Source organism: Penicillium pulvis (genome assembly GCF_028828015.1).
Source record: "Penicillium pulvis strain IBT 33274 chromosome Unknown scaffold_8_segment0_segment0, whole genome shotgun sequence".
In the NCBI taxonomy this organism is placed as follows: Eukaryota; Fungi; Ascomycota; class Eurotiomycetes; order Eurotiales; family Aspergillaceae; genus Penicillium; species Penicillium pulvis.
In genome coordinates, this window is record NW_026643080.1 from 738,726 (window position 1) to 762,914 (window position 24,189).

A 24,189-nucleotide genomic window follows, 5' to 3' on the forward strand; every position below is an offset into this window, starting at 1 on the left:
AAGGGAAGGACGAGTCGACTGAGTTTTATAAGTGACCCACGGGAGCCACCGCCTGCCTCGGACGGGACGGATTCTGCCGGATCCATTCTTTTCTTACGATTGTTCTCCGAATTGACCAATTTCTCCCCTTTATGCTTCATTGTTCAATTAATATTGTACTATATAATTTTCTTATTCTGTATTATTATTGGGCCTGATACCCCGCCACCTTCTTTTTATTACCCGCTTTTTTACCCTTTTAGGGGGTTCGTGGTCGCCTAATGCGACGTTTCTCCACGCGTGCGCTGCTTCATTCAAAAGCAAAGCCACCGCTTCTTTCCGCCAGATCCCCCCTCCCCCTCTTTCACTCCGCCCCTCGGTCTGCGACAACTCTAAGACCGATTCGCCCGCGCTCCTCTCCTCTCGCTCAAACTTCCAAAAGATACTGTTCATACCGCAGAATGTGTCACTCCCGTCGTGACGAGGTCTCGGGCTCGACCAATGTCCAAGGCCGTGAGGTCCTGCCCACCAACGTCAAGCCGGTGCACTATGATTTGACCCTCGAGCCCAACTTTGAGAAGTTCACCTACGAGGGATCCGTCGTTATTGAGTATGTCATCACCATGGGAGAGCATGCGTAGCTGTAGGGAACTTGAGACGCTGACAATCTATGTTTAGCCTGCAGGTGACCGAGGACACCAACTTCATCTCTCTCAACTCCAACGAGATCGACATCCACAGCGCAACCGTTCTATCGAAGGGCACAGTAGTGGAATCCAAGCCGGAGATTTCCATGAACAAAGATGCGCAGACCGCAACCATCAAGTTCAGCCACGCCCTCTCTGCGGGGTCCGATGCCCAGCTGAAGCTTACCTTCACTGGTATCCTGAACGATAACATGGCCGGTTTCTACCGATCCTCATACAAGCACAATGGCGAGACCAAGTATATTGCGACCTCTCAGATGGAGCCGACGGACGCTCGCCGCGCCTTCCCCTGCTTTGACGAGCCGGCTCTCAAGGCCAAGTTCACTGTGACCCTGATTGCGGACAAGAGCATGACCTGCCTGAGCAACATGGATGTGGCATCGGAGACCGATATTGAGGGTGGTAAGAAGACTGTCAAGTTCAACACCTCGCCCGAGATGTCGACCTACCTGATTGCCTTCATCGTGGGTCACCTTAACTACGTTGAGACCAACAACTTCCGAGTGCCCGTTCGCGTCTACGCCACTCCCGACCAGGATATCGAGCACGGTCGCTTCTCTCTGGAGCTCGCCGCTAAGACGCTTGCATTCTACGAAAAGGCCTTTGACAATGACTTCCCCCTGCCGAAGATGGACATGGTGGCAGTGCCTGACTTCAGCGCCGGAGCTATGGAGAACTGGGGTTTGATTACCTACCGTATTGTTGACGTGCTCTTGGACGAGAAGAACGCCGGTGCCTCACGAAAGGAGCGTATTGCCGAAACCGTCCAGCACGAATTGGCTCACCAATGGTTCGGTAACTTGGTCACCATGGACTTCTGGGATGGCCTGTGGTTGAACGAGGGTTTCGCGACCTGGATGTCGTGGTACTCTTGCAACGTGTTCTACCCCGAATGGAAGGTGTGGCAGACTTATGTCATCGACAACCTCCAGGGCGCCCTGTCACTCGACTCGCTCCGTAGCAGTCATCCCATTGAGGTCCCCGTCAAGCGTGCCGATGAGATTAACCAGATTTTCGATGCCATCTCATACTCCAAGGGTTCGTCCGTGCTGCGCATGATATCCAAGTACCTGGGAGAAGACGTGTTCCTGCAGGGTGTTCGTGACTACATCCGCAAGCATGCCTACGGCAACACCCAGACTGGTGATCTGTGGGCTGCTTTGGCCAACGCCAGTGGCAAGCCTGTTCAATCGGTCATGGACATTTGGACCAAGAACGTTGGTTTCCCCGTCCTTAGCGTGACTGAGAACCCGGAAACCTCGTCCATTAGCCTGAAGCAGAACCGCTTCCTCCGCACTGGTGACGTCCGCCCCGAGGAGGACAAGGTCCTTTACCCTTGCATGCTTGGTCTGCGCACTAAGGATTCCGTTGATGAGACTACTATGTTGACTGAGCGCGAGGGCGAGTTCAAGGTCCCCGATCTGGACTTCTACAAGCTTAATGCCGACCACTCCGCCATCTACCGCACTTCCTACTCCCCCGAGCGCCTGCGCAAGCTAGGACAGGCTGCCCGTGATGGTCTTCTCACTGTTGAGGACCGTGCTGGTATGATTGCCGACTCTGGCGCCCTGTCTTCTTCTGGTTTCCAGAAGACCTCGGGTCTGCTGTCGCTCCTCCAGGGTCTCGATACCGAGTCCGAGTTTGTTGTCTGGACCGAGATGCTCTCTCGTATCGCCACCCTGCGTGGTGCCTGGCTCTTTGAGGATGCCAAGACTAAGGATGCGCTCAAGGCTTTCCAGCGTTCGCTTGTCTCCGCCAAGGCTCACGAGCTAGGCTGGGAGTTCTCTGAGAACGACGACCACATCCTGCAGCAATTCAAGGCTCTGATGTTTGGCTCCGCCGGTATGGCCGATGACCCAGTTGTTATCAAGGCTGCCCAGGACATGTTCGCCCGCTTTGCTGCTGGCGATATTGCCGCCATTCACCCCAACATTCGTGGCAGCGTTTTCACCATCGTTCTGAAGCACGGTGGCGTTAAGGAGTATGAGGTTGTGCTGGACCGCTTCCGCACTGCCCCTACTTCTGACGAGAAGACCACTGCCCTGCGTTGTCTCGGTGCCTCCGAGGACCCAGCTCTCATCCAGCGCACTCTCGACCTGGCCATGGGTGACGAGGTCAAGAACCAGGACATTTACATGCCCCTGGGCGGCCTTCGCGGCTCTACGGCTGGTATCGAGGCTCGCTGGACTTGGCTCCAGAAGAACTGGGACACCGTCTACCAGCGCCTTCCCCCGTCCCTTGGTATGCTGGGTACTGTGGTGCAGATGTCCACCAGTGCCTTCGCTACTGAGGCCCAGCTCAAGGATGTCCAGACCTTCTTCAATTCCAAGGATACTAAGGTTGGTTCCTTCCTACTCTTTCCACATTTTTTTATCACATATCTGACTTTTCTTCCTACAGGGATACGACCGTGCCGTTGAGCAGAGCCTTGACGCCATTCGCGCCAAGGTTAACTGGATCCAACGCGACGGCGAGGATGTTGAGTCCTGGCTGAGCAAGAACCAGTACCTCCAGAGTAAGCTGTGAAATTAATTTATTTGTTAATTCGGGGCTGGCGGTCTTTCCGGGGTCTTACGTTTATTGAGTCAGACTTGAACAATAGCACACAGGCTGTGTCTGTTCTACCTGTCGGAGCTCTATCCTCCACTCTTTCTTATCTAGCATAGATTTAGCCTTTGATTTACGAGGCTCTGAATTAGAGCAAGGCAACAATATGAAAAAGCTTCGTTGTCATCTTCTTATCATGGATATTTTATCCCAGGCGATTGAATTATACATGCGAAATCCGTCCCAAACCAACGCCACAGTAAAGATGCACCATATCCTCGAAATGCGCGATATGCATGGACTCCAAAATTCTACTCAAAGCTGTTAAAAAGGGGTGGGTTGACTGAAAAATGAGGCCACTTACCTTAAAACTTGTATTTTGGAAGAATTGAGCTTAAAGAAGTAAGGTATTTGTATGGCCCAGAGGTTCTTCTGGCTTTTTCAAATGAAGTTTGATGATCATCGTTTGGTAGTGGCTTGGTCAAAGGCTTGAACCCTTTCTGGAGATCGGACTCTCTTTTCACGGGAGGAGGGAAGGCAAGATGCATTTTGCGTAAGAATAGAGTAATAAAATCAAAACCCCGTCACCCAGACAGGGTGTTTTAACGACCTTTATAGCTCCTCTCAACGATTCGTGTTCATAGATACTATCATTCACCAATCATACCACCAATCACATTTCGCTGGTTCCTGCCCGCATCTTAGCGTCGACCGTTATCATGATAAGCCGATTACGACTCACAGCTACGAACAGGAGTATGATAAGCTCATGAAATTGATTTCCCCTCCAATTTCCGTTGCTCTGGCCCCTCGTCATCCAGTCCGTCCACGATGGACCTGCACTCCCGATCACCCCGCCCTAGCAAGCCCCGCTCGCGCTCCACTAGGCCTGCACGACCTAAGAAGCTGAAATCAGTGACTTATACAGGGTATGCTATTCTGGGAATCACCATGATCGGCATGGAAGCTTACATAGTGCAGATGTTGGACCTGCAGGTCTCGAAAGACGAAATGCGACGAACGCCAAGAAAATGGATGTGGCATCTGCGAGCGATCCGGGCTAAAATGTGCTGGCTACGATGTGAATCTGTACTGGGTTACAGGAAAGCGAGAGGTTTGTCGTAAGATTCACCGTAGAAGTCTTGTGCTCGGTAGGTGTTCCTCGCATGATTCCCACAAGGTACCCAGGTGCTCATTCTCATAGATCGGACCAGCTCGATTTACTTGCCAGATGAGCAAGTTGACGAGATCTTGTCGACCCTTGATAGTATTGATGCACCATCCAATACAGTCTCTATGGGTTCATTCTCCATCTTCAACGCTCGCACGACCGGCAACTCTGCCAAAACTGCAGACGAATCCGATGAACTCATTGTGAGACCGAGATGTATTGTATCCTGCTCTCCATCTTCACCTCATTCTGAGCTTTCCCTGCCCCTGTTTCAGGACTCGGAAATCTCGCTTCTCCTATATCATTATAAAGACCATGTCGCTGGTCTTCTTCAACCAGTCCTTCATCCTGAGAATCCTTGGCGGACAACTTATGTCCCGTTCGCTCTTGAAGGGCGCCCCGATCTTTTGCTTGCGCAGAACCCTGCGCCATCATCTACGGCGTCAACCGCGATCTTTCATGGCTTATTATCGTCAGCCGCATTTCACATTCGAAACCTCACTGGTGGATCGGAGAGATTCAATAACCTGGGCTTTCGACATAGAACCAAGGCACTGCAAGCCTTGAAGACGGCGCTCGTCGATACCGATGATCCTCATCTATACACCGTACAACTGACAGCAATGTTGTCCCTGGTGACTATTGATGTGAGTTACTTCGATAAATCTTCCAAGATAAACGATCTAACAAATTAGACTATAACGGGCGAGGATGCCGATTTCCCGATTCATCTGAAAGGCTGCCGACAGCTACGAGAGTGTCATGAGTCCAAGGCTTTCGGAGGTCCAAGTCAGAAGGTCAACAACATATGTCATTTCCTGACTCTTCTGGGCCGAACCACGTCACCGGAGCTCCAGGTGACCCAGGTCGCAGACAAGTGGTGTCTCGAGAAACCACTATTTAGCAGCAGTGATACTCACATTGAGTACATTTACGGAATCACTCCCACTCTGGGAAATCTGCTTCATCGAACGTGCCAGATCTCCGAAGCTGTCTCAACATATGACCGACAACATATACCCAAGTCACTCCAAAATGCCCGCAATGCCCTCAGAGCGGAGCTACTTACCTGGAGCTTAGCAACAGACGACTGCCATTTAGTAAATTCCGAGGCAGCGATAAACATGCTCGATATAATCCGTCGACAAGCCTGCGCGTTCCACAGCGCCGTGTTGATATTTTATTACCGGGCCATTGAAAATCACGACCTTATCAATCCCCAGCTGGAGGTTCTGACTGTCTGGGAAAACCTGACTATAGCGGAACAAAATAAGGAGCATGAATTGCAGAAACAGAGATATGGAGCCCCCATGTCCTGGCCTGCTTTCATCGCCGCCTGCGAAGCTGTGAACCGACAGCCATGGGCTGAGTGGTGGGCAAAGGTCCAGAGGTATAACTTGGGAAATTTCCGACGACAATGGATTATTATTCAGGAAGTATGGGGGATTATGGACAGTCAGGATATATGCTGGAGGGACGCGTTGCAACAGTGCGGAAAATTGGTGCTACCAATCTGAGAAACGAAGCTAATGAATGTGAGATGGCCTTACTAATACTAATTAATGCAAAATAAGACATGTACGTCCTACATACCGGATTTCCTTTTGACGATTTTGGCTTTCTTGTTCGGATTAGTGCTCACCCCCTCGCCGCTTTTACTCACTAAGCAGATCTGAGCACGGCATCCGGCTCAGTGATCGGATCAGTGAGTAATACATAAGCCTTGCTCAGGCTCAGTGAGCCGAAGAAGTCTTGAAATAGCCGACAAGTTTAGCAGTGGTGACTTGAGCGCGGGACAACTCTCGGATGAGGTGATATTCGTTCGCGACTACCTTAGAAGGGTCCGAGAAATAACATGGGATAGATGCTTCTCCAAGGCAGGGGTCTGGGATGTTATACGAAAATCTCACAACAATGATGCTGCAATTGGTGTGAAGTAGGATGGCAGCTCACCAGCTCCCGACAACCGCGATCGTTAGCGCCTTTCATTGACTGGTCTACGGGTGGGGTGGGGCTCCTTATAATACCAGACTCCCCATCATTCAATTGCCAGGCTGACCTTCGATTTCTACGCCATTTGTGCATGCCCAGATGGCAGAAAGCAGTCGAACTCCCCAAGCGCGATTACCAAATGAGGTCCCCAACACTATTGTCGAATGTACCTGCAACCGGCGAGGCCAAACGGCGATTTTCCAGGCCAATGCGCAAGGCAACCTACACAATTACCTCGAAACTGGATGGCAACACTTTCTTCAACAACAAGAAGGTCTAAACAATGATCCGCAACCCAGTCTATGGGATGCAGAATATTCGCCATACTGGTCCCGCATGAAAGAAGTATTCTGCAACCAAACACATTGCATTTACAGTCCCAACTATACGACTTCGATGTTACCTAGCCAAGGCTGCTACAGTGCCCTGATAGCAGCGATCAGAGCCCAATCAGCGGAGAACGTTGAACTTTTGCTGAAACTAGGCGCGAAGTCGGACGGATACCAAACCGCATCCTTCGAGGCCTGGCAAGCGTTATTTCTTCGTTTCCGACCGGAGATTGACCTCAATAGCTTCTACAATAACATATGGAATGATGATAGAAGCGTTCAAAGTTTAATCGATATCCGGAGACAACAGACAATTCATATTACCGAGGCTGAAGTGGAGTGCCGACTGTTGTTAGAATTCTGGAGAGGATGGACAGCAGCGCAATGCCTTTGCGACGACTATCCGAATTTTGGGCATCCCCTGGTTATTGCAGCTGGGTCGGGACTAGTCACAGTAGTGGACCAGCTTCTCGCTACAGACGCGGATCGCTCGTTCTGGACAGCTTTTCCCGCTTTGGAACATATACCGGAACAACCGACATCCTCGTCTCTCGCGCTTTCCTCCCCAATTCATGAGGCCATCTCAAGCGGCAATGAGGGTATAGAGATTATTAATCATCTACTCGAAGCTGGCTTCAATCCTAATGTTCTTCCGCTGGGGGACGTTCATACCAGCATCACCCCTTTAATGGCAACTTTCCTTCAGTGTGAACCCTGGAATGAAATGGCGTACAGTGTCCTAGCAGATAATCCACGTATCGATTTCAGCATCTGCACTCCATACCTCCTTGTCCACATATTACATGTGGCGACAGCACATTCCCTACAGGCTCTACAACGTGTCGAAGAGAGTGTTCCCCTCGAAGCTGCTGGTGCAACGGCCGCAGGTCACACTCTCCTTCATATCGCTTGTATGTCGTCAATGATCCAAACTCATGCATCCAAGGCACATGCATCCATCCATAATCTCCGATGGAAGCCCAAAGAGTCATCACTCGCGCAATGCGAGGTGGCGTTCCTGGCTCAATTGGAGTTACTGCGTTATCTTTTGTCTTCGGGGTTTAAGCCGTATGTAGCGTTCCAAGACTCGGACCAGAATACTCCACTTCATTATTTGGCTGGAGCGCGAGCCATCAACGAGGATGCAATTCAACTACTTCGTGGGCTACCAGAGGGTGAGATGGTGTGGCGAGAGGTGAAGAATTGGTACGGGTATACTGCCGAGGAAATTTGGGAACAGAATCGTCGCGTCAGAACGCGAAAGGATAACTGGTACGGAGAAACAACACACAAGGTGGCAAAGATGCCAAAGCTTCATATGTAAATATTCAGTATGAGTAGATCAATACAAAGCAAGCTTATCCCTGGGTCTAGATGAACGACGGGGTATGTAAATAGCAAACGAACTGAATCCAATAATGGGCGATGGCTCTCTAAGCCAGTCAGATCGAATGAGGTCTAAGAATGCTGCTGTGGAGACCAGGTCTTACGATCGAATGATGGCGGAGAACCGGACACTATATTTTAGGAAACGCCGATCGAGGTAATTGCAGTGCTACTGGTCTTGTCAATCCGACAGTCCAGGAGTTTTTCCTCACGTTTCTTATCAATTCAAAGGCTTCAGAAAGCGGTGTTACTATATATCTCCGATGATTTAATTCTCTTAATGGCTATAAGATTCTTGTTAGGATAGAAGAGAGTGGATCCGGGCTTTTGATGGTGTGCACTAGTGCCTAAAAACCCAGGCCACCATTTTACGAGTCTCATATGGGTGTCAATAGTAGCCAGTCATGATCACTGAGCGCTCAGTGAGTACTCAGTGAGCCTGAGTCTGAGCGCCCTCACAAAAGCGGCGGCAACCAAATAGTAAATTTCCACCCGTCAAAGAAAATCCAGTACGTATAGCTACCTATATACAGATCTCTCTCTCGACAACTTCCCTTATTGTATATCTCGGTGCGATTCTCCAGAGCCGCGCCGAAACTAGGCCAGAACGGGTATTTCGGTGCGATCCCAAATGATCATAGCCAATGGATTAAAGTGAACAACTGCACATAACTGCATCAAATGGACACTTAATGATCGAGCTAAATGTGAGATCATCTGTTTTTTATGTGGAGTTGAGGAAGCCCCTCAACCTTATAAGCTTCCTCTGCCCACTAGCTCACCTTAGCTTCATTCAGTACTTGAACTTCGACAAGGCCAACGTCGGCTTCAAAGTTAACAGCGCCTGGCTCAATGGGGTTTTCCTATTGAGACCACAGATATTGCAAAGTGCTCAAATGACTTGGAATTCAACGACTCATCTCATGCGTGAGGGCATGTGACACGTGGATGAAGATAGGGAAGCAGAGGACCAAGTCTGCTTGATGACTAGATGAGTCTCACGTGAGCAGCACCAGTACTGCCTTTTAGCCTCATTGAAACCGGCTAATGTGGAAGAAAGTCGCTTAGTAACCCATGTCTCAGTTTCATTGGACTCCTGCAGCTGATATATCAGTTTCGAAGACAATGGTACAGTCCCAAAAATATGCCAGTGAACCTTGGGTTTACGAAAGGTTACATTCAATGACCCGGAAAACGCCATGATATCACCATCAAGTGGATTTCCTTTAATTATCCACACCAATTACTATCCTTGGCGTGTTATCAAATCATGCAGCTCCCCCGCCCGCCCCATTGTTTGATTGGTCTACAATCCGATTATCCTTTCCACTTCAATTGTTAGCTTCGACCTTCTGGGCGCAAGTTGCCGTCTGGAATCATGGATTTTTACCCTGGATTTGGCATGTTAGATAATCGGCTGGTGGAGAAGAGTCAGATCGCTCTTGACCAGATCAATCTTTCATTTCACCAACTAATGCCTGTGTGATCTTCATTATGGATTCCGCGGGTTTGCCCGAGGGCCACACGGCCACTCGGTCGATCCGCCCCCACTCCAAAATGAGAACGGGGTGCGTGGAGTGCAAAAGGAGGAGAATAAAGGTAACAGGGATTAAGCCCCCGTGCAGGGGATAACAATGGGAATAATGGCTGATCAACCTGCAGTGTGACGAGGGCAAACCCATTTGTACTCGGTGTAAACACCGTCCAGACAAATGCAGATATGAGTTCAAGCTTTCTTGGACGGGCGGGAGACCTTTCAAGAATCGTCGCCAGAGTGAATCGCAAAGCGATTCTCAAAGTCCACCCGAGGCGCTGAATACTTCCGCAAGTACCTTTGGCTTTTCGCAAGATGTACCACCTGATCGGAGGCCCTCTACAGTCTCTAGTTCAAGCGCAAGTTCGGGAGAATGGATGCTGGAAGGCCAAATGCCAATGGGCACGAGTGTCCTTGATCTAGGCAACACTCAATCAATAAAATATGCCAACAGGAATCATTCTCAGTTTATCCCAAACGATGTTTTCACTGATGGGGATCTGATATATACTCAGGAGAGTGAATTAGCGGAAAGAATACCAACGACCAACGCACATCAAGTTACCACACTATCGCAGTCTATGGCTCGACGATATCCTTTCAAAAAGCGAGATGGATCAGTCAAAGATCAATACGAACACTCCGACTTCAAAGATTTCTCTCCTTTCACGCAGCGAATTCATTATGCTCTCTCCAACAACCCTGCACAGCTCAGCTCTTCACCCGAAAGCCGCTTCTTCCTGCACCACTATATCAACACAACAGCTGACGTGATCTTTCCTCTCTCTTTAACCGGGAACCCTCTACGAGAAGACCTGCTCCAATCAGCCATGTCAAACCCACATCTCCTAAACGCATTCCTCGCATGTGCCTGTTCCCACTACGCTCGACGACACGAAGACATGCCCATCCAAATGGAAAGTAGTATCGCCAAATTCACCAATTCAGCACTGAATGGTTTAAGGCGGGCAATGCTAGATCCAAAGCAAGCCGGAAAACTGGAAACAATCAGTACGGCTCTCGCACTATGCACTTCAGACGTGATCTCCGGCGATCTAAGCACATGGCGAATACATCTATCAGGCGCGAACAAGTTAATCCTATCCGCCTTTCAATCCTCATCCGAAGACGCCAAAACCCCCTTGCAAACTTTTGTGATCAAGTGGTATGCGCTACTAGATATTTTCGCTGGTGTCTCCGGTCTTCGCAAGAGCTCGAACCCCGGCGGACAATACTGGTCATCCAATGACGATGATGTCTACATTGACGAGTGGACAGGCTACTCGCTAGATTTGATCCCGATCATCTCGCGCATTGGGCGAATGGCGCGAATGCAGCAGAAAAAAACACGAGTTACGGCGGTGGATGACGATTCCGAAGACGAGGAGGTCGACACGCAATTGCGAGAAGAAAGCATGGATGAAGTTCGAGATATGGAGGACCTCATTTATTCGCTATATAACCGGACGGCCCACCCTTCCTTGGTGAATCACCCTGATCCGGCGACGAGGAAACGCGCAGTGGAAATGCAGTGCATTCACCGGGCGTTTCTCTACACGGCTCTCCTGCACCTGTACCGTCGTGTACAGGATCTACCTAAGCACCACACAAAAGCTGTTTATGCGGTCCATATGGTTATCGAGACCATCCAGATGATCCCCCGGGAATCATCATCAAATATCTTGACATTGTGGCCGGTTTTCACGGTCGGGTGTGAGACTGACGATCCAGTCCAGAGGAATATCATCGAGCAGAGGATCTCCAAAATGGAGTCCTTTGGGATGGGAAACGTAGAGACCGCTCGCCAGGCCATGCATGCATACTGGGAGTCCGGTGCGACCGAGCGATGGGATATATTCCTGGAGAATTATCCTCAAGACATTGTTCTCTTTTGATTATATCATTGAATGTTTTACACGTATACGAACATTTCGATATCCACTATGTGAGCGAACATGCGATAGAATTATTTCTTATCAATATCAAGCTTCAGCCTTCCCTGTTGATTGCACTTGCACATTCTCAACCGTTGTTCCAGAGTCTGCCAGCCTTTCTAAAACTTCATATGTCTCCGAGGACAGTTTCGGCCCTTTGTAGATTCTGCTGCCTCCAATGAACCACCAAACAATGACCAGGATCGCCATGCCATAGGACACAAGCGACGTGTAGTTCATGGTCGCTGCTGTGACTGGTGGACGGTCATATGGCAAGCAGAAAAAGACGTTCGAGACGAAGATGTAGACGAGCGCGATCGCATTCACGGCGTAGCCCACTATTCCATCACCAAGGTAAAACCAGCCCGGTACAGCTCTCTTGCGCCCGGTAAAGAAGTGGACGGCGATAGCGATACCATAGGAGGTTGAGGACATGACGGCGTATGAAGCAACGAGGGCATTGAAAGCCACTGTCGAGGCAACGTAAAGAGCTCCCAGCGCAGTGCTGATCAATGCTAGAAAAGGGAAAAAAATTAGCATTAATGTCAGTGGAAATATCCTAGATCGAGACTTACTGATCAAAATGTTAGCTCTTGCTGGCATCACATTCTGCTCGTCAATCTTGGAGAAGAAATCAGAGAATGGCAGGGCACCATCGCGGGCGAATGCCCACACGCATCGCACGGTCGCAATTTGGGCTCCGATGCAGCCAGGAATAGCAGCGATGAAGATCACAAGACCGCACGCGAAAGCAGATCTTGTGTCACCGAATGCGATTTGCATGATACCTGCGACGGGGAAATTATCTTCGGAAGCAGTCATGATGGTATCCAGGTCGCCGGCTGCATAGAAGAGGGCGATCAAGAGACAGAATCCCCTTATCAAGTGTTAGTAGGAGCTCAATGAAAAAAAAAGAAGCATCTTACATTGCGAAAGAACCGAACCATTGAATCATCACCGTCTTCGCAATATTTTTTGATGGATTCGGTACTTCTTCTGCCATGTGTGTTGAGCTGTCAATCGTACCGATTGAGAAAGCTGGCGCAACCAATCCCAGAATGAAGCTCACCCCCGTTGGCCAGCCCGTAGAGTTTGTATAATCGGTCCACACGAAGGAACTTGTTGAATGCGATTTTGGAAGAACTGCAAGGCATACAATGATGGTGAACCAGGCGCCGACATTAACGAATACTGTGTCTGTGTTAGCATAGTTCTTTCAAGCAAGATAGTAAAGGTTAAGGCCATACATCCAAATTTAGTATAATATGGCAAGATCTTGTTGCCAAATTGAATGAATGCCGCAAAGGACCAGTTGAGAACGACAAATACCACGAACACATGCCACGGCTGACTGACATACTCCGGGTGGTAGAGCTGATACAACCCCGTCACTTGGAGACCCGCGACCGAATATAAAGAAGCCAGTCCGAGGGTCCATCCAAGCATATTAAAGTACCCCGTCAGAAATCCAACCGGTCGCGAGTATTTTGGACCAGCCAATGCTGCCGACCAGTGGTAAACCCCCGCAGCAGTTGGCATAGCCGAGGTCAACTCAGCCATGGACAACGCGATGAAGAGGAAGAAGAAGTTATCCACGATCCTAGTTTTCCATTAGGATGTATTGCGCGCTTCGAAATTGGCAGATCATACCAGGCGTAGATCAACCCTGCCGCACCGCCATTATAGATCGAGGTAATGAATGTTCCGATGATCGCAGTCTGGCGCGAATTAGTATATACAGCCCCGCGATTCAGGTGAAGAAAGTGATCGTGGGGAAATGATGGGGCCATACCCATGCACTTGCAGTAATGATCGCATTAGCGGCCATAGAAAAGAGCGTGAATTGACGACTCAGCTCCTCTTTGTGACCGAGGGCCGCCAATACGGTCGCATCGTCCTTGACCGGGACTAAAGCATGTCAGTAACGCGACATAATCACCCAGGGAAGGCGATTGCTTCATAAAATTAAACCCACCTTGCTCCCTCATTGTAAATGTGAATAGTGACAAAGGACAGCCACGATGGGTCCTGAAAAGGCGTATGACCCCCTGGAGTTAGTGCTTATCGGGGTCCAGTTCCCGCATATAAATTCCACAAACCTTGATTTGACCCTTGGCTCGTTAGCGTCGCGCCATCCTTGCAAGGGAAGGTCGCATACATGACCGAAGTGGGAAGGGCTGAACGTACTTTTGTTGGCTGGAGTGGACCACCGGCACTTGGCATCTATGCGAATCCGATATGCATCGTTAATTCCGGTCGCACATACCTCCAGCTATAAATTGGAATTGGCTTTCAACTTTCCATGGGAGTTGTGCGAGCCAGTTACTACTTACAACCCCGCAGTTCTCAGCCACCATGAAAATATCACTTCCCACCACTGTCGATAAAGTGGTTGATGGTGATGCTGGTACTTCGGTAGACAATCCCATCGATGCGCTCATCATTGGTGCTGGTCCTTCTGGTAAGGAAACAGGAAATATTTCAGACCGAGAATCCCAAAAATGAGGTTCCCGCGGCTAACAGCTTCCAGGCATGGTATCTCTCCGAAACCTGCTAAGAGATGATCCACCACTTTCTGTCCTCGCTGTAGAGCGTCAAGCAGTTCCAGGTGGTATATGGACTGGTCATATTCCGGAATATTCAACTCTTCAAGACTTGGTTGTTGAATATGAGTGTCATGGTGTCAAGTTTCCTCGGCGAGAGCCTCAGAGACGGGCCTCGAGAGACCAAGTTGCTGAATTCTGTGAAGCATACTTTCAAGAATTTCACCTCAAGCAACATGTGCTGTGGCAGCATAATGTAACTAATGTGGAGATGGTCAAGCCAATGCTTCATAAAGTTGACCTGAGTCCCTTGGCTGAGGGGTTGGAGAAGTCCGTCTCTCGGACCGTTTACACACGAAGTGTTCTTGTCTGCACGTATGCATATATCACTTTCTTTCCCTTCATCTATAGAAGGGATTTTGACTGACATAAAAACCTCAGCGGACACAATATGTTTCCTTATATGCCCAAATTCCCAGGCCAGGAAACAGCTACATTCCCCATCATACACAACAATAACATTCGCGAGGCCAAGGAGATCCCTACCTCGGATGTCTTGATTGTGGGAGCAGGTCCTTCGGCTATGGATATCATCCAGCAAGCCTGTCTCACCCAAAATGCGACAAATGTTCACGTGGTTGCACGTTCTCCTCACTGGTACGCTGTTAACAAAACTTGAAACTTGTCTGCTTTGAGCTAATAAATTGCAGGGGTGCTCCAGACATGTGGTGGCCATCACTATGGAGATTCGGATGGACAGACCTGCATTTGTGCCGAGTTTTATACCGCGTCCTGCCAATCTTCGTGGTAGACTCCATTTTATACTTCATCCACTTCATATGGGCCCTGATCCAAGGTGTACCAGAGTGGCGACCTCCATTCCGTAAGTCGATCTTGTGTCTACATAAATATTCATTCTTATTAACAGCCTGCAGATGAGGGTGCATCCGCCAAAGTCGGCTTAATTCTTCGGTCACATCTCGTTCCTGCATACAAAAACGGACAATTCAAGATCCACAACGGCTGCAGCATCAAACTCATCGATGGCGACACTGTAACTCTCAGCAACGGCACAGTCCTGAAACCGAAGATGTTTGTCGCAGCAACCGGATGGTCAACCGATTCATCTTATTTGCCAGAAGGTTGCGAAGCAGGCGAATACGACTCTCTGGCCGCAGCAGACGCAGAGCGTCCTCTCTACCTCCGCTTCTACGACCAGGACTATCCCGGGATCTTCTATATCTCGGTTGCAGCAGGTTTTATCACATACACTGAGAATGCATCGTTCCTCAGCCAAGCCGTGAATCAGATCCTGCGGGGCACCTGGACTCCACCGTCTGCGGAAGAGATCAAGAAAAGTAACAAGGAGGTAACATTGCATCATATTGCTCTTCCTGGGCTTATCGAGAACGATCTTGAAGCTGCCGGATTCCAGGATTTGAGAGGTAAGAACTACCGTTAGGCTAATGAGAACCGGGTCTTGTGCATACTCCTAGGTATCAATCACGATAAACATCACCTGGGGACGATGAAAATACTCAACTAAGGACAGATGTATATAGAACATAGCGATGAATACAGGATCTCGCTTGGGGAATCAGGTAGCTACCGAGGTACCTACCTGGTTGTTATTTAAGTAGATTGAGCTACTCAAAAATAAGAGACAAATCTCAAGGCTAATCGGACTATGCGTGGTCTTGTCTTTTTACCTTCATTTCCATTGATAAACAGAGACTCTGAGTAGCCAACAAATACTTGCCTGTGGATGATGGCCTTTCAGCCACTCAGAAGCAGGCGACATTCACATTTCGACTATACAGAAAAGTGTACCGTAGATTCCGGCCAGAGACGATAAAAATAAAGTAGTTGGCAGCGATTTCAGAAAGGCCCTCAAGGAATAGCCTTGGTGCTATTCACCCATCTACTTGAAGTATAATAGCTGCCACCCGCAGCAAATATCCTCGCAACCAGTATTCAGACGTCATATGACAACAAACGACGCAGCTACTTCGATCCTGGATGTTCTTGTTCAATTTTGGCGAGCTCCACTTCGGAGATCCCTTTCGCAAATTCTGCTAAGCCTTCATCTGCCGTGCAGACACCGTTTTCACATTCTGAAAGGATGTATCTGCACTCCGACGTTGTGGTGCATGCCCCACCATCTATGTAAAGAGAAAGCCTTGTCAACGATTCTCCTTGTCTAGGGTTCAGATAGTCTACATACCCTCCACAGTGCCCATAGCAGCAGATGGTAAAGCAGCGAGAGCAGTGACGATAATAACACTAATGACCTTCATGGTGGGCTGGTTGTAGATATGAGGGTGGTTCGGTGCAACGGTTCAGATAATGCCGTAGAAGGAGGAATGATAATTTGTAACGAGTTGTTTATAGATATCGTTTTTGAGAATACTCTGCGGGCTTTTATACTTATCATGATACTAAATCTCGCCCGTGACGTTGTGATGGACCCCTAAACCGCGTCTCTACTGAAACTGCGAAGGGGCCTAAATTACTTCTTTCGTGGCCCCCACACAAAGCTCTGGTTGCACCTGGACATAGCTTGATCCTTTAAGGCATCAAATCCTGCAAGGCTGTACGACTGAAAGATCCTGAAACCAGTAGTTTAACGGAAATATAAGTGTGGTATCCATTCAATAAAAGTACAAGAAACTCCGCATGACCATTAAGCCCAGCCGCCCTTACCACCAAACCCTGAACTATCCTCGATCTTCTTTCCAGGGCCGCGATTGGGCCTGGATTGCGAAGCCTCGTGCTTACGTAGTTCTTCAGGAACGCGGGAAATGGGTGACTTGATGAGCATCTGCTTGAGATCGTACCTGATATGTTGGTTAGTTTCGACTTAATGTAAATGACGAAAATCAAGGAAATGGAGACATACATAACGTCGCTATCTTCGTTACCAAGGAAAGTAATGGCGACACCACTCTTTCCTGCACGACCAGTACGACCAATTCTGTGAGTGTAACTTTCGATCGATGTGGCCATGTTGAAGTTGACGACCAGGGAGACATCCGGAACATCAATACCACGCCCAGCAAGATCAGTGGCAACCAATACTTCCGTGCCACCGCTGCGGACAGAGGCAAGTGCAGCTTCACGCTGGTCCTGCGTTTTAGAACCGTGCAAAGTGACTGATGAGAAGCCCATCTGCTTAATTTCTCGGGCAATGGCATCACAGTTTCGCTTGATGTTGACGAAAACGATAATAGGAGCTCGGAATTCGCCAGACGTGAGGATCTCGCCAAGACGTTTCTTCCGCTTGTCTTCGCCAGGAACCATTTCGACGCGTTGCTCGACTGTGTCGACGGCCTCACCAACACCACCAATAGTGATGATGGCGGGGCGTCGCAAATATTTGCGGGCAATACGCTCGACGGCTGCGGGCATGGTAGCGGTGTACATCATAGTCTGGCGGTACCTATCACGACCTCCAAGATGCTGGCTCATTGTTTGTGGATTCTCGGCTTCTTCGGTGTCGGGTTTTTCGTTGGTGACGGGCAGAGCGTCAAGGATCTTGTTGACAGGCTCCTCAAAGCCTAAATCGATCATGCGATCTGCTTCATCCATAATGACATAGCAGCACTGACTGAGGACCAACATTCGTCGCTCAATGCAATCGACCAGACGACCGGGAGTAGCAATGATAATTTCCGCACCGTCGCGCAAACTGTAGGCTTGCTCCTCAAGCGAATGACCACCGACAATACTGACAACATTGAAGCCAAGAGGCCCTGTGAATTTCTTGGCTTCAATCTCGATCTGCTGGGCCAATTCACGAGTAGGAGCTAGAACAATAGCATAGGGTCCATCGTTCTTGCGCCACTCATTCTCATCAAGACGAGGTAGTTCCGAGATATAGACAAGAAGAGGTAGTAAAAACGCAGCAGTCTTACCGGAACCTGTCACGGCAACACCGATGAGATCACGCGATTGCATTGCGATGGGAACCGCAGCCCGCTGGATGGCAGTGGGCTCTTTGTAACCAACACGATCAATAAGTTCCAGCAAGCGCGGAGGAAGCTGACTCTCCTTCCATGAGCGCATCGGGTTGGGCACGCTACCACCCCTTGTGGCGATGTTGAAATCTTCCTTGAAGATACGCCAATCACGTTCACGCATGTGGCTCAGTTCCTTCTCGCTCCAGTGCTTGTCCAGCTGGTGACGTGTGCTCTCCTCACGACGACGGCGCTCCATTTCCAGGATTTCCTTCGCGCGCATTTCGCCTGCTTCGTGGTCCCGACTCTGGATTGCTTGAGCGTATTTGCGCGTCACACTATCTGCAACATCATCCGCAAATCCAGCCAAGCGGCCTCGACCGAAGAAATTCGCTTCCTGTCGATGTTGATATAATGGGTTGTAGTCGTTACTGGTATCCTCCTCAACGTTCCATTCGAAGTTAAACTTCTTGTCTGTGGTGCGCTTGCGTTTCTTTTGCGCCGAGAAGCTCGAGGCTTGTTCTGCTCCCATGTATCGTTTCTTGATTAATTCTGCCTCTGTCTCGGCTTCGTTTTTCTTTGTAATGTTCTTTTCACCCTGGGCCTTCTTTCCTCCCTTTGGTGGAGGGGGAGGAGGGTCCATGTCATGATTGCGGCCCCGCATGGCAGCTGGTCCTGCTGGAGCGTTCCCATGCATTGCACGCGGTCCTGTTGGTACTCTGCCGTTTGCGTTTCTGTAATCACTGCCCGTGTCTTCCGGTATAACTGATGGTGTCCTGGACGAGGAACCCGTTCGATCAGCGCCATTCGTTTGCGCCTTGGCCCGTCGCTCGGCCTCTACCTCCTTCGCCCGCTTTTCTAGTGCCAGTTTCTCGCGCTGCGCTTTGGATAAGAATTTCGGCTACGAAGAACGAGTTGTGTTAGACATAAGCCCGATGGATTAAGACGCGAAAGCTTGGATATGAGATAATACAATACCTTTGCAGCTGCAGCTTCTGCTTCCTTCTTCTTGCGGATGAGATCCTCCACACTCAATGGAGCCGCAGCTGGCCGCTTGGATCCCCATCCTTGCTTCTTCTTGGTTGTTTCGATAGGTGGCGCAGGTGGTCTGTCATCCGGGGGAGGTGGAGGGGCTGCAACATCTGGCGGCGGCGGAGGAGCACCTGAATCCTCCGGAGGTGGTGGTGGTGGTGAGGGAGGGCGCTCAATGGTATCTGGAGGAGGAGCTGGAGGACCTGGAAGAGCTTCATCTGAAGCATTCATCTCGATGTCGTCCATCGTGGCGCAGGTGTGAGAGCAAGATGATATATGAAAGACCCGATTGAATCCTAAGATGGCGCATATTGAATTTATACGGCGAACTAGACATACCAGATGTGCAGCTCTACAAATCAAGCCTGAGGTGCAATAAGTCTTCAGCAACTGTGTCATAAATCTTACTAGCAAAGTTTTCTCGCAAATGAGTGTGTAATGTTGCCCTGATAGCTTATTCAATTTATTTATGTGCGTGAAACTAGAATGCGGCATGATTGGGTATAGCCGAATTGAGTGTACTATTTACGTATTTCCGCTCAGAGATGTAGGACACAGATTCATTGGAAGCAAGAGCTGACCTGCACAAAGCCCTTTCGGCGAATCAAAAATCGCTAAGAAACCTAGAACGGAACCGTAAAAGAGAAGCTTGCCGGGGTATCGGCAAAAACAAACATGATGCTAAATGAGAAGGAAGTCACCCACCCTGGTAGATTAGGTATCAATGAGAAACCATAGAAAAAGAGAAGCAGGGGAGCAAAGCCTCCGCAACGAGTCATAAAAAGCATGTCAGAGGAATTAGGCAACAGGTTGAGCGTTGGCGGGGGTCTGCTGGTAGTATGCATATGCTTGTTCTTGTGCGGCAATCGCCTGTTCAGGGGTAGGCTGAGGCAACATAGGCACAGGAGTGGGCTGTCCATCAGCAGGGGTAGGGGGGACAACAACAGTGCCACCTGTTCGGGCAGCAGCCACTGATGGCGGGCCATGCACCTCACGATCCAGGGTCATGTACTCTTTAGCAATGTCTTGAGTACCTCGCTCCAGAAGGTACGCCATGTAGATCTGGACTAGTTCCCTGACAACCTCCGGAAGCAATGTACTCTTAGACCGGACATCAGAGATGACCTTCTTGATGCGCTCATATTGGACCGATTCGGTTGTAGCGCTAGTAGGCTGATCAATCTCAAACATAAGGTAACTTGTCCAGAAAGGACGGCTGTCAAGGTAGTACTGCTGGTTCTCTTGGAACACCTTGCGGGCATCATCGGGGGCGCCCTTAATCTTCCACAAGAGGCGGGCCCATTCGGCAACAAGAGCAGCCTTGGTAGCCATCTCAACCTCAGGAGAATCCAACTGGGTCTTGTAGACTTCAATGGCAGCATTCAGATCACCATGTCGGCGGGACATGTTGGCCAGAGAAATGATAGTCTCAACATGACTAGGGAGACTGTAAAGGATAGCATAATGGATATCCTTGGCGACATCAATGCGACCCGACATTTCCTCGAAGTAGGCATACTGCAAACGGATAGCAGGGTTCGCAATTGGGACGTAAAGACAACTAGCACGCTGGTAAATGATCCGGGCTTCCTCTTCCTTGTCAGATTGAGCGGTCATCCATCGGGCATAACGAAGCCAAAATTCTTCGTAATGAGCACATGTCACCAGGCAGCGCTCGTACAAGAATTGAATGCGAGGGTAGGAGCCTTCAGATTCCTCGAAATCGAGGTACTTTTTCCAGTTGGTCAACTGGCTTTCGTCCAATTCTGTAACGTGGAAGTAAGGCCGCTTGATCTCGGCTTCATAGGTCCATCGCTTGGTTGTCTCTGTTTGAGTTTTCGAGAAGACCTCGAGATGGTAGTTATCAACGCGCAACCGCAGATCACGCTCAATCTCAGCCTCAGCCTTGGCTCCTGGCGGAACCTGAGATGAAGCAGCCTCCAACTCAGTACGGAACTGAGACATCACATCAGCAGATGCAAGTTCTGCCAGAGGGCGATTTTGCGCCAGTTGACGATAGCGCTCAAAGTATCGTGCATACTGATGCATAGGAATGTGAATAATACGGCTAAGAATAGCAAAGATCTTGTCTTGAGCTTCCACGCGCTCCTCGAACTCAATGTACTTATCCCAGAAGGGATGTGCCAGAAAGTCCAGGCCTACACTGTTGGCGCCACGCTCGAAAAGGCTGTTTAGGTTTGCAGGTCAGCATGCCAGATCCTCTAACTTGGGGGGGTGGGGGGTTTAGAAATGGGAGGGGAGAGGAAGAAATGTGTGGCAAACATCATGGTCATCTCTGCCGTTGTGATGACAGATCCAAAATCAACGATGGGTGAGCAATGGGGGAGGTATCAAGTGCTTCGAGAACATTTGTCCTTTGGTTTTGGTATCCGGGCAAAGGAAAGAGAGGATCATGTCTTGAGGTCAAGAGAAGGAAAGCAGCCTGAATGAAGCCATGGGTGAGAAGTATACACCACTTGAGTCCGGGTGGTCAGGCAACGGTGTCTCACCCATCATCAGTAGAACTGCTTATCCAGCACATTTTTATGCTTCATACCACAACAAGTCCCAAGCGATCGCGAGCTGCATTGATAACGGTTACAGGGAAAGGGAAGGAAAGCAACTTCGTTGTACTTACTCTCGAATAATGTCGGCATCATGTGAAGTCTCGGCTTTGAAGCCGCAGTAGTTGGTCCATAGATCGACGGATGGGGAGATACTGGCTATACCTCTTTCATAGACCTAGCGAGCAGTTAGCGACATTGGACGAAATACTATGACTGGAATGACTGGATGTTGGTGGATCCGAAGTAGGCTCAAGTCTCGACAGGAAGACAGGAAATGAAAGAGAATATGACACACCATCTCTGCAGCTTCTGTGCCCGTGATAGAGAACTCCATGTCGGCATATTTCTTCCAATATCCAAAGAGGAGAGGAAACTTGGCGAGGAAGCGATCGTAGGCATGGCGGGCGGTGGTGATAGCTTGGGGGTTAGAGTTGCGGTTGATGCCACCCTCGAGAGACTCTGCGGCGCGCACGAGTTTCTCCCAGGTTTCGAAGTTATCGGGATCATCGGTCTAGAATCGAGGTCAGTTAATACATGTTTTCAATATAATGGTTTGCGCAAGACACGAGACGCGTTGGGATGCCTACCAACTCTGTTTCGAGCTTTCGTAGCTCCGCATTCTCCTCTTCCGAACCTCCAAAGTGATAGTCCGCCATGGTGGGCCTAGGGTGGTGCGCGTAGAAAAGTTACGCGCACAAGATAATGCGCACAAGACAAGAATTTCAAAGTGCGCAAAAATATGACAGAACTATGAATAGATCACGGGAGTTGATAACAATGGAGAGTGTTGGTAACGGGAGACCGAGGGGGCTGAAACCAGAACGATGAAAAAGCAGAATGATGGACGAAATAGGAAGCTTTACCGCCTCAGGCATTAAGGCGATGAGGCGCCAAGGCTGCAACACTCGGGATTTCGCGATCTCAACTTTTAATTACTTTAGACATCAACATCATCCCAATTCAACTGCCCACCATGTCGGTAAACGTGGGTACCGTCGGCAATCTGCCAATCCGCCTCCGCAACTTCTTTGCCCGTTATCCTCCTCAGATCTACTCCGCGCTCGTTGCGCCTCGTCCAACTGCCCCGGAAGGCGAAGCTCCCGAACAAAACCTTCCATCGCCGTACACCCCCGATCGTGAAGTCAAGGGTGCTCACAAGCCTGACCCCGAGGCCTTCTCTCCTGCAAAGGCTCTTCTGTACAACAACCCCGAAGCTCGCAACCCCTTCCTGCCACAAAAGATCTTCCGTACTGGCAAGTGGCTCGGCCCCCGATACGGGCTCCGACAACAGGCCGACCTTGTGAAAATGGCTTCGAAGTACAACGTTGAGCAATTACTCCCTCCTGGTATTAAATCGACAGAATACAAGGCTGCGCGTTTGGCTGAGCGTGGTCTGCGTATCAAGGGTACAGGTATTGGCCAGAAGGTCAAGGGTCACAAGTGGGAGCGCACGATGGAGGCCAGGCTCGAGGATCGTCGCAAGGCGATGGTGGAGATGCCGGAGATGATTCGGTTGTGGAAACAGGTAAGTAATCCTGTGGCGGTGCTTATCATATGGAAACTAACGCTTTTCTACAGAGAGGTCATGGTCGTGGCTGGCGCCAGTGGCCCAAGCGGTAAATGGGACATTTGGGCTGAACACCTTTTTCAATTTTTGTCTAATTGGGAGTCACCCTGTTACCCAAGTCTTTCAATGTCGACTTGCCGTGTTCTTCTGCAGGTCGGCAGAAGCGTCTGTATGAACATTGCAGGGGTTTAGGATGGGAGTTATATCTTTTGATTTTGCGCTATTTTCATCACACTTGTACTATATTATGCGTGAGCGCAGCGCTCAAACTTACCGAGCAGCCACTATCAAGGCTATCTCGTCTCTATGTGCATAACCCAGCTGGGAAAATTTACATCACAGTTCACACCAAACTCTGCACACCAACCTTGGAATCTCGAAAGTCGTGGGCCTTGTCAGTGAAACGTAACGAGAACGTTCTTCCCATTCCCGCAAAGTGGATGAGCCCTCAATAATGTTGATCCCGAGGTAATAGTAGCTGAATCTAGGTTCTTAGTACCTACTGAAACCTGTTTTCCCTTCTAACAGGATCCAAGGGAAAAAGCAATACCTTTGCACCATGCATATTCCATTACCAACATGTCGGGCCAGGCATAGACTAGGTATAGATCAGGTAGAGATTAGTTCAAGGATCTGCAAGATACGGCCCGACGGCCCCCAAATACTACGTACAAACAGCGCTATGTTGTATCCTAGCGTATGTGATACCCCACCATTACGATCAATAGTTCGTGACTAGGTACCGCTTCCTATTCGGGTTCTTTATTCCGGGCCAACAATGGCATTGTTGTGGATGATCTCAGGATGGGGCTACGGCTGTATTGGCCCCCATCACGGCACTATGTTTTTAGGCTAGTCTTGACTGCATAAGGACCCTGACCTGGGCGCGTAAGCTGACGACTTAGTATAGGCCACGATGCCAGTCTCCGCCACCAGCTCGTGTGG

The 24,189-nt window shown here is 49.5% G+C and overlaps 10 protein-coding genes across 10 annotated transcripts; 6 read left to right on the forward strand and 4 right to left on the reverse strand.

Annotated features, from left to right (window-relative positions):
• Positions 1-260: 260 nt before the first annotated feature.
• On the forward strand, positions 261-3,418 carry N7503_009675 (M1 family metallopeptidase; the record flags this gene model as incomplete). Its single annotated transcript, XM_057069221.1, has 3 exons — positions 261-589; positions 658-3,025; positions 3,087-3,418. The coding sequence occupies 3 exons, from the start codon at positions 261-263 to the stop codon at positions 3,210-3,212; spliced, it is 2,823 nt and encodes a 940-aa protein (XP_056915832.1). The 3' UTR covers positions 3,213-3,418.
• A 646-nt stretch (positions 3,419-4,064) lies between these two features.
• N7503_009676 (Zn(II)2Cys6 transcription factor) lies at positions 4,065-5,921 on the forward strand (the record flags this gene model as incomplete). Its single annotated transcript, XM_057069222.1, has 4 exons — positions 4,065-4,162; positions 4,215-4,384; positions 4,438-5,051; positions 5,100-5,921. 4 exons carry the CDS (start codon positions 4,065-4,067, stop codon positions 5,919-5,921), a joined length of 1,704 nt encoding a protein of 567 aa, XP_056915833.1.
• A 574-nt stretch (positions 5,922-6,495) lies between these two features.
• Positions 6,496-8,049, forward strand: N7503_009677 (uncharacterized protein; the record flags this gene model as incomplete). The annotated part of the gene is made up of 1 exon (XM_057069223.1): positions 6,496-8,049. The coding sequence occupies one exon, from the start codon at positions 6,496-6,498 to the stop codon at positions 8,047-8,049; it is 1,554 nt and encodes a 517-aa protein (XP_056915834.1).
• Positions 8,050-10,226: 2,177 nt separating this feature from the next.
• Positions 10,227-11,540, forward strand: N7503_009678 (fungal specific transcription factor domain-containing protein; the record flags this gene model as incomplete). Its single annotated transcript, XM_057069224.1, has 1 exon — positions 10,227-11,540. One exon carries the CDS (start codon positions 10,227-10,229, stop codon positions 11,538-11,540), a length of 1,314 nt encoding a protein of 437 aa, XP_056915835.1.
• An 87-nt stretch (positions 11,541-11,627) lies between these two features.
• N7503_009679 (uncharacterized protein) lies at positions 11,628-13,567 on the reverse strand (the record flags this gene model as incomplete). Its single annotated transcript, XM_057069225.1, has 7 exons — positions 11,628-12,094; positions 12,155-12,456; positions 12,506-12,770; positions 12,827-13,179; positions 13,230-13,297; positions 13,372-13,487; positions 13,555-13,567. 7 exons carry the CDS (start codon positions 13,565-13,567, stop codon positions 11,628-11,630), a joined length of 1,584 nt encoding a protein of 527 aa, XP_056915836.1.
• Positions 13,568-13,934: 367 nt separating this feature from the next.
• N7503_009680 (uncharacterized protein) lies at positions 13,935-15,584 on the forward strand (the record flags this gene model as incomplete). The annotated part of the gene is made up of 5 exons (XM_057069226.1): positions 13,935-14,040; positions 14,110-14,497; positions 14,564-14,779; positions 14,833-15,005; positions 15,058-15,584. The coding sequence occupies 5 exons, from the start codon at positions 13,935-13,937 to the stop codon at positions 15,582-15,584; spliced, it is 1,410 nt and encodes a 469-aa protein (XP_056915837.1).
• Positions 15,585-16,126: 542 nt separating this feature from the next.
• N7503_009681 (uncharacterized protein) lies at positions 16,127-16,419 on the reverse strand (the record flags this gene model as incomplete). The annotated part of the gene is made up of 2 exons (XM_057069227.1): positions 16,127-16,284; positions 16,347-16,419. 2 exons carry the CDS (start codon positions 16,417-16,419, stop codon positions 16,127-16,129), a joined length of 231 nt encoding a protein of 76 aa, XP_056915838.1.
• A 386-nt stretch (positions 16,420-16,805) lies between these two features.
• prp28 (mRNA splicing protein PRP28) lies at positions 16,806-19,375 on the reverse strand (the record flags this gene model as incomplete). The annotated part of the gene is made up of 3 exons (XM_057069228.1): positions 19,057-19,375; positions 17,022-18,979; positions 16,806-16,959 (listed from the first exon to the last, which is right to left on the reverse strand). The coding sequence occupies exons 1-3, from the start codon at positions 19,354-19,356 to the stop codon at positions 16,806-16,808; spliced, it is 2,412 nt and encodes an 803-aa protein (XP_056915839.1). The 5' UTR covers positions 19,357-19,375.
• A 533-nt stretch (positions 19,376-19,908) lies between these two features.
• Positions 19,909-22,395, reverse strand: N7503_009683 (putative mRNA splicing protein (Prp39); the record flags this gene model as incomplete). Its single annotated transcript, XM_057069229.1, has 4 exons — positions 22,265-22,395; positions 21,973-22,188; positions 21,749-21,852; positions 19,909-21,298 (listed from the first exon to the last, which is right to left on the reverse strand). Exons 1-4 carry the CDS (start codon positions 22,331-22,333, stop codon positions 19,909-19,911), a joined length of 1,779 nt encoding a protein of 592 aa, XP_056915840.1. The 5' UTR covers positions 22,334-22,395.
• A 255-nt stretch (positions 22,396-22,650) lies between these two features.
• Positions 22,651-23,344, forward strand: N7503_009684 (mitochondrial 54S ribosomal protein mL59; the record flags this gene model as incomplete). Its single annotated transcript, XM_057069230.1, has 2 exons — positions 22,651-23,202; positions 23,256-23,344. 2 exons carry the CDS (start codon positions 22,651-22,653, stop codon positions 23,295-23,297), a joined length of 594 nt encoding a protein of 197 aa, XP_056915841.1. The 3' UTR covers positions 23,298-23,344.
• Between the last annotated feature and the right edge of the window lie 845 nt (positions 23,345-24,189).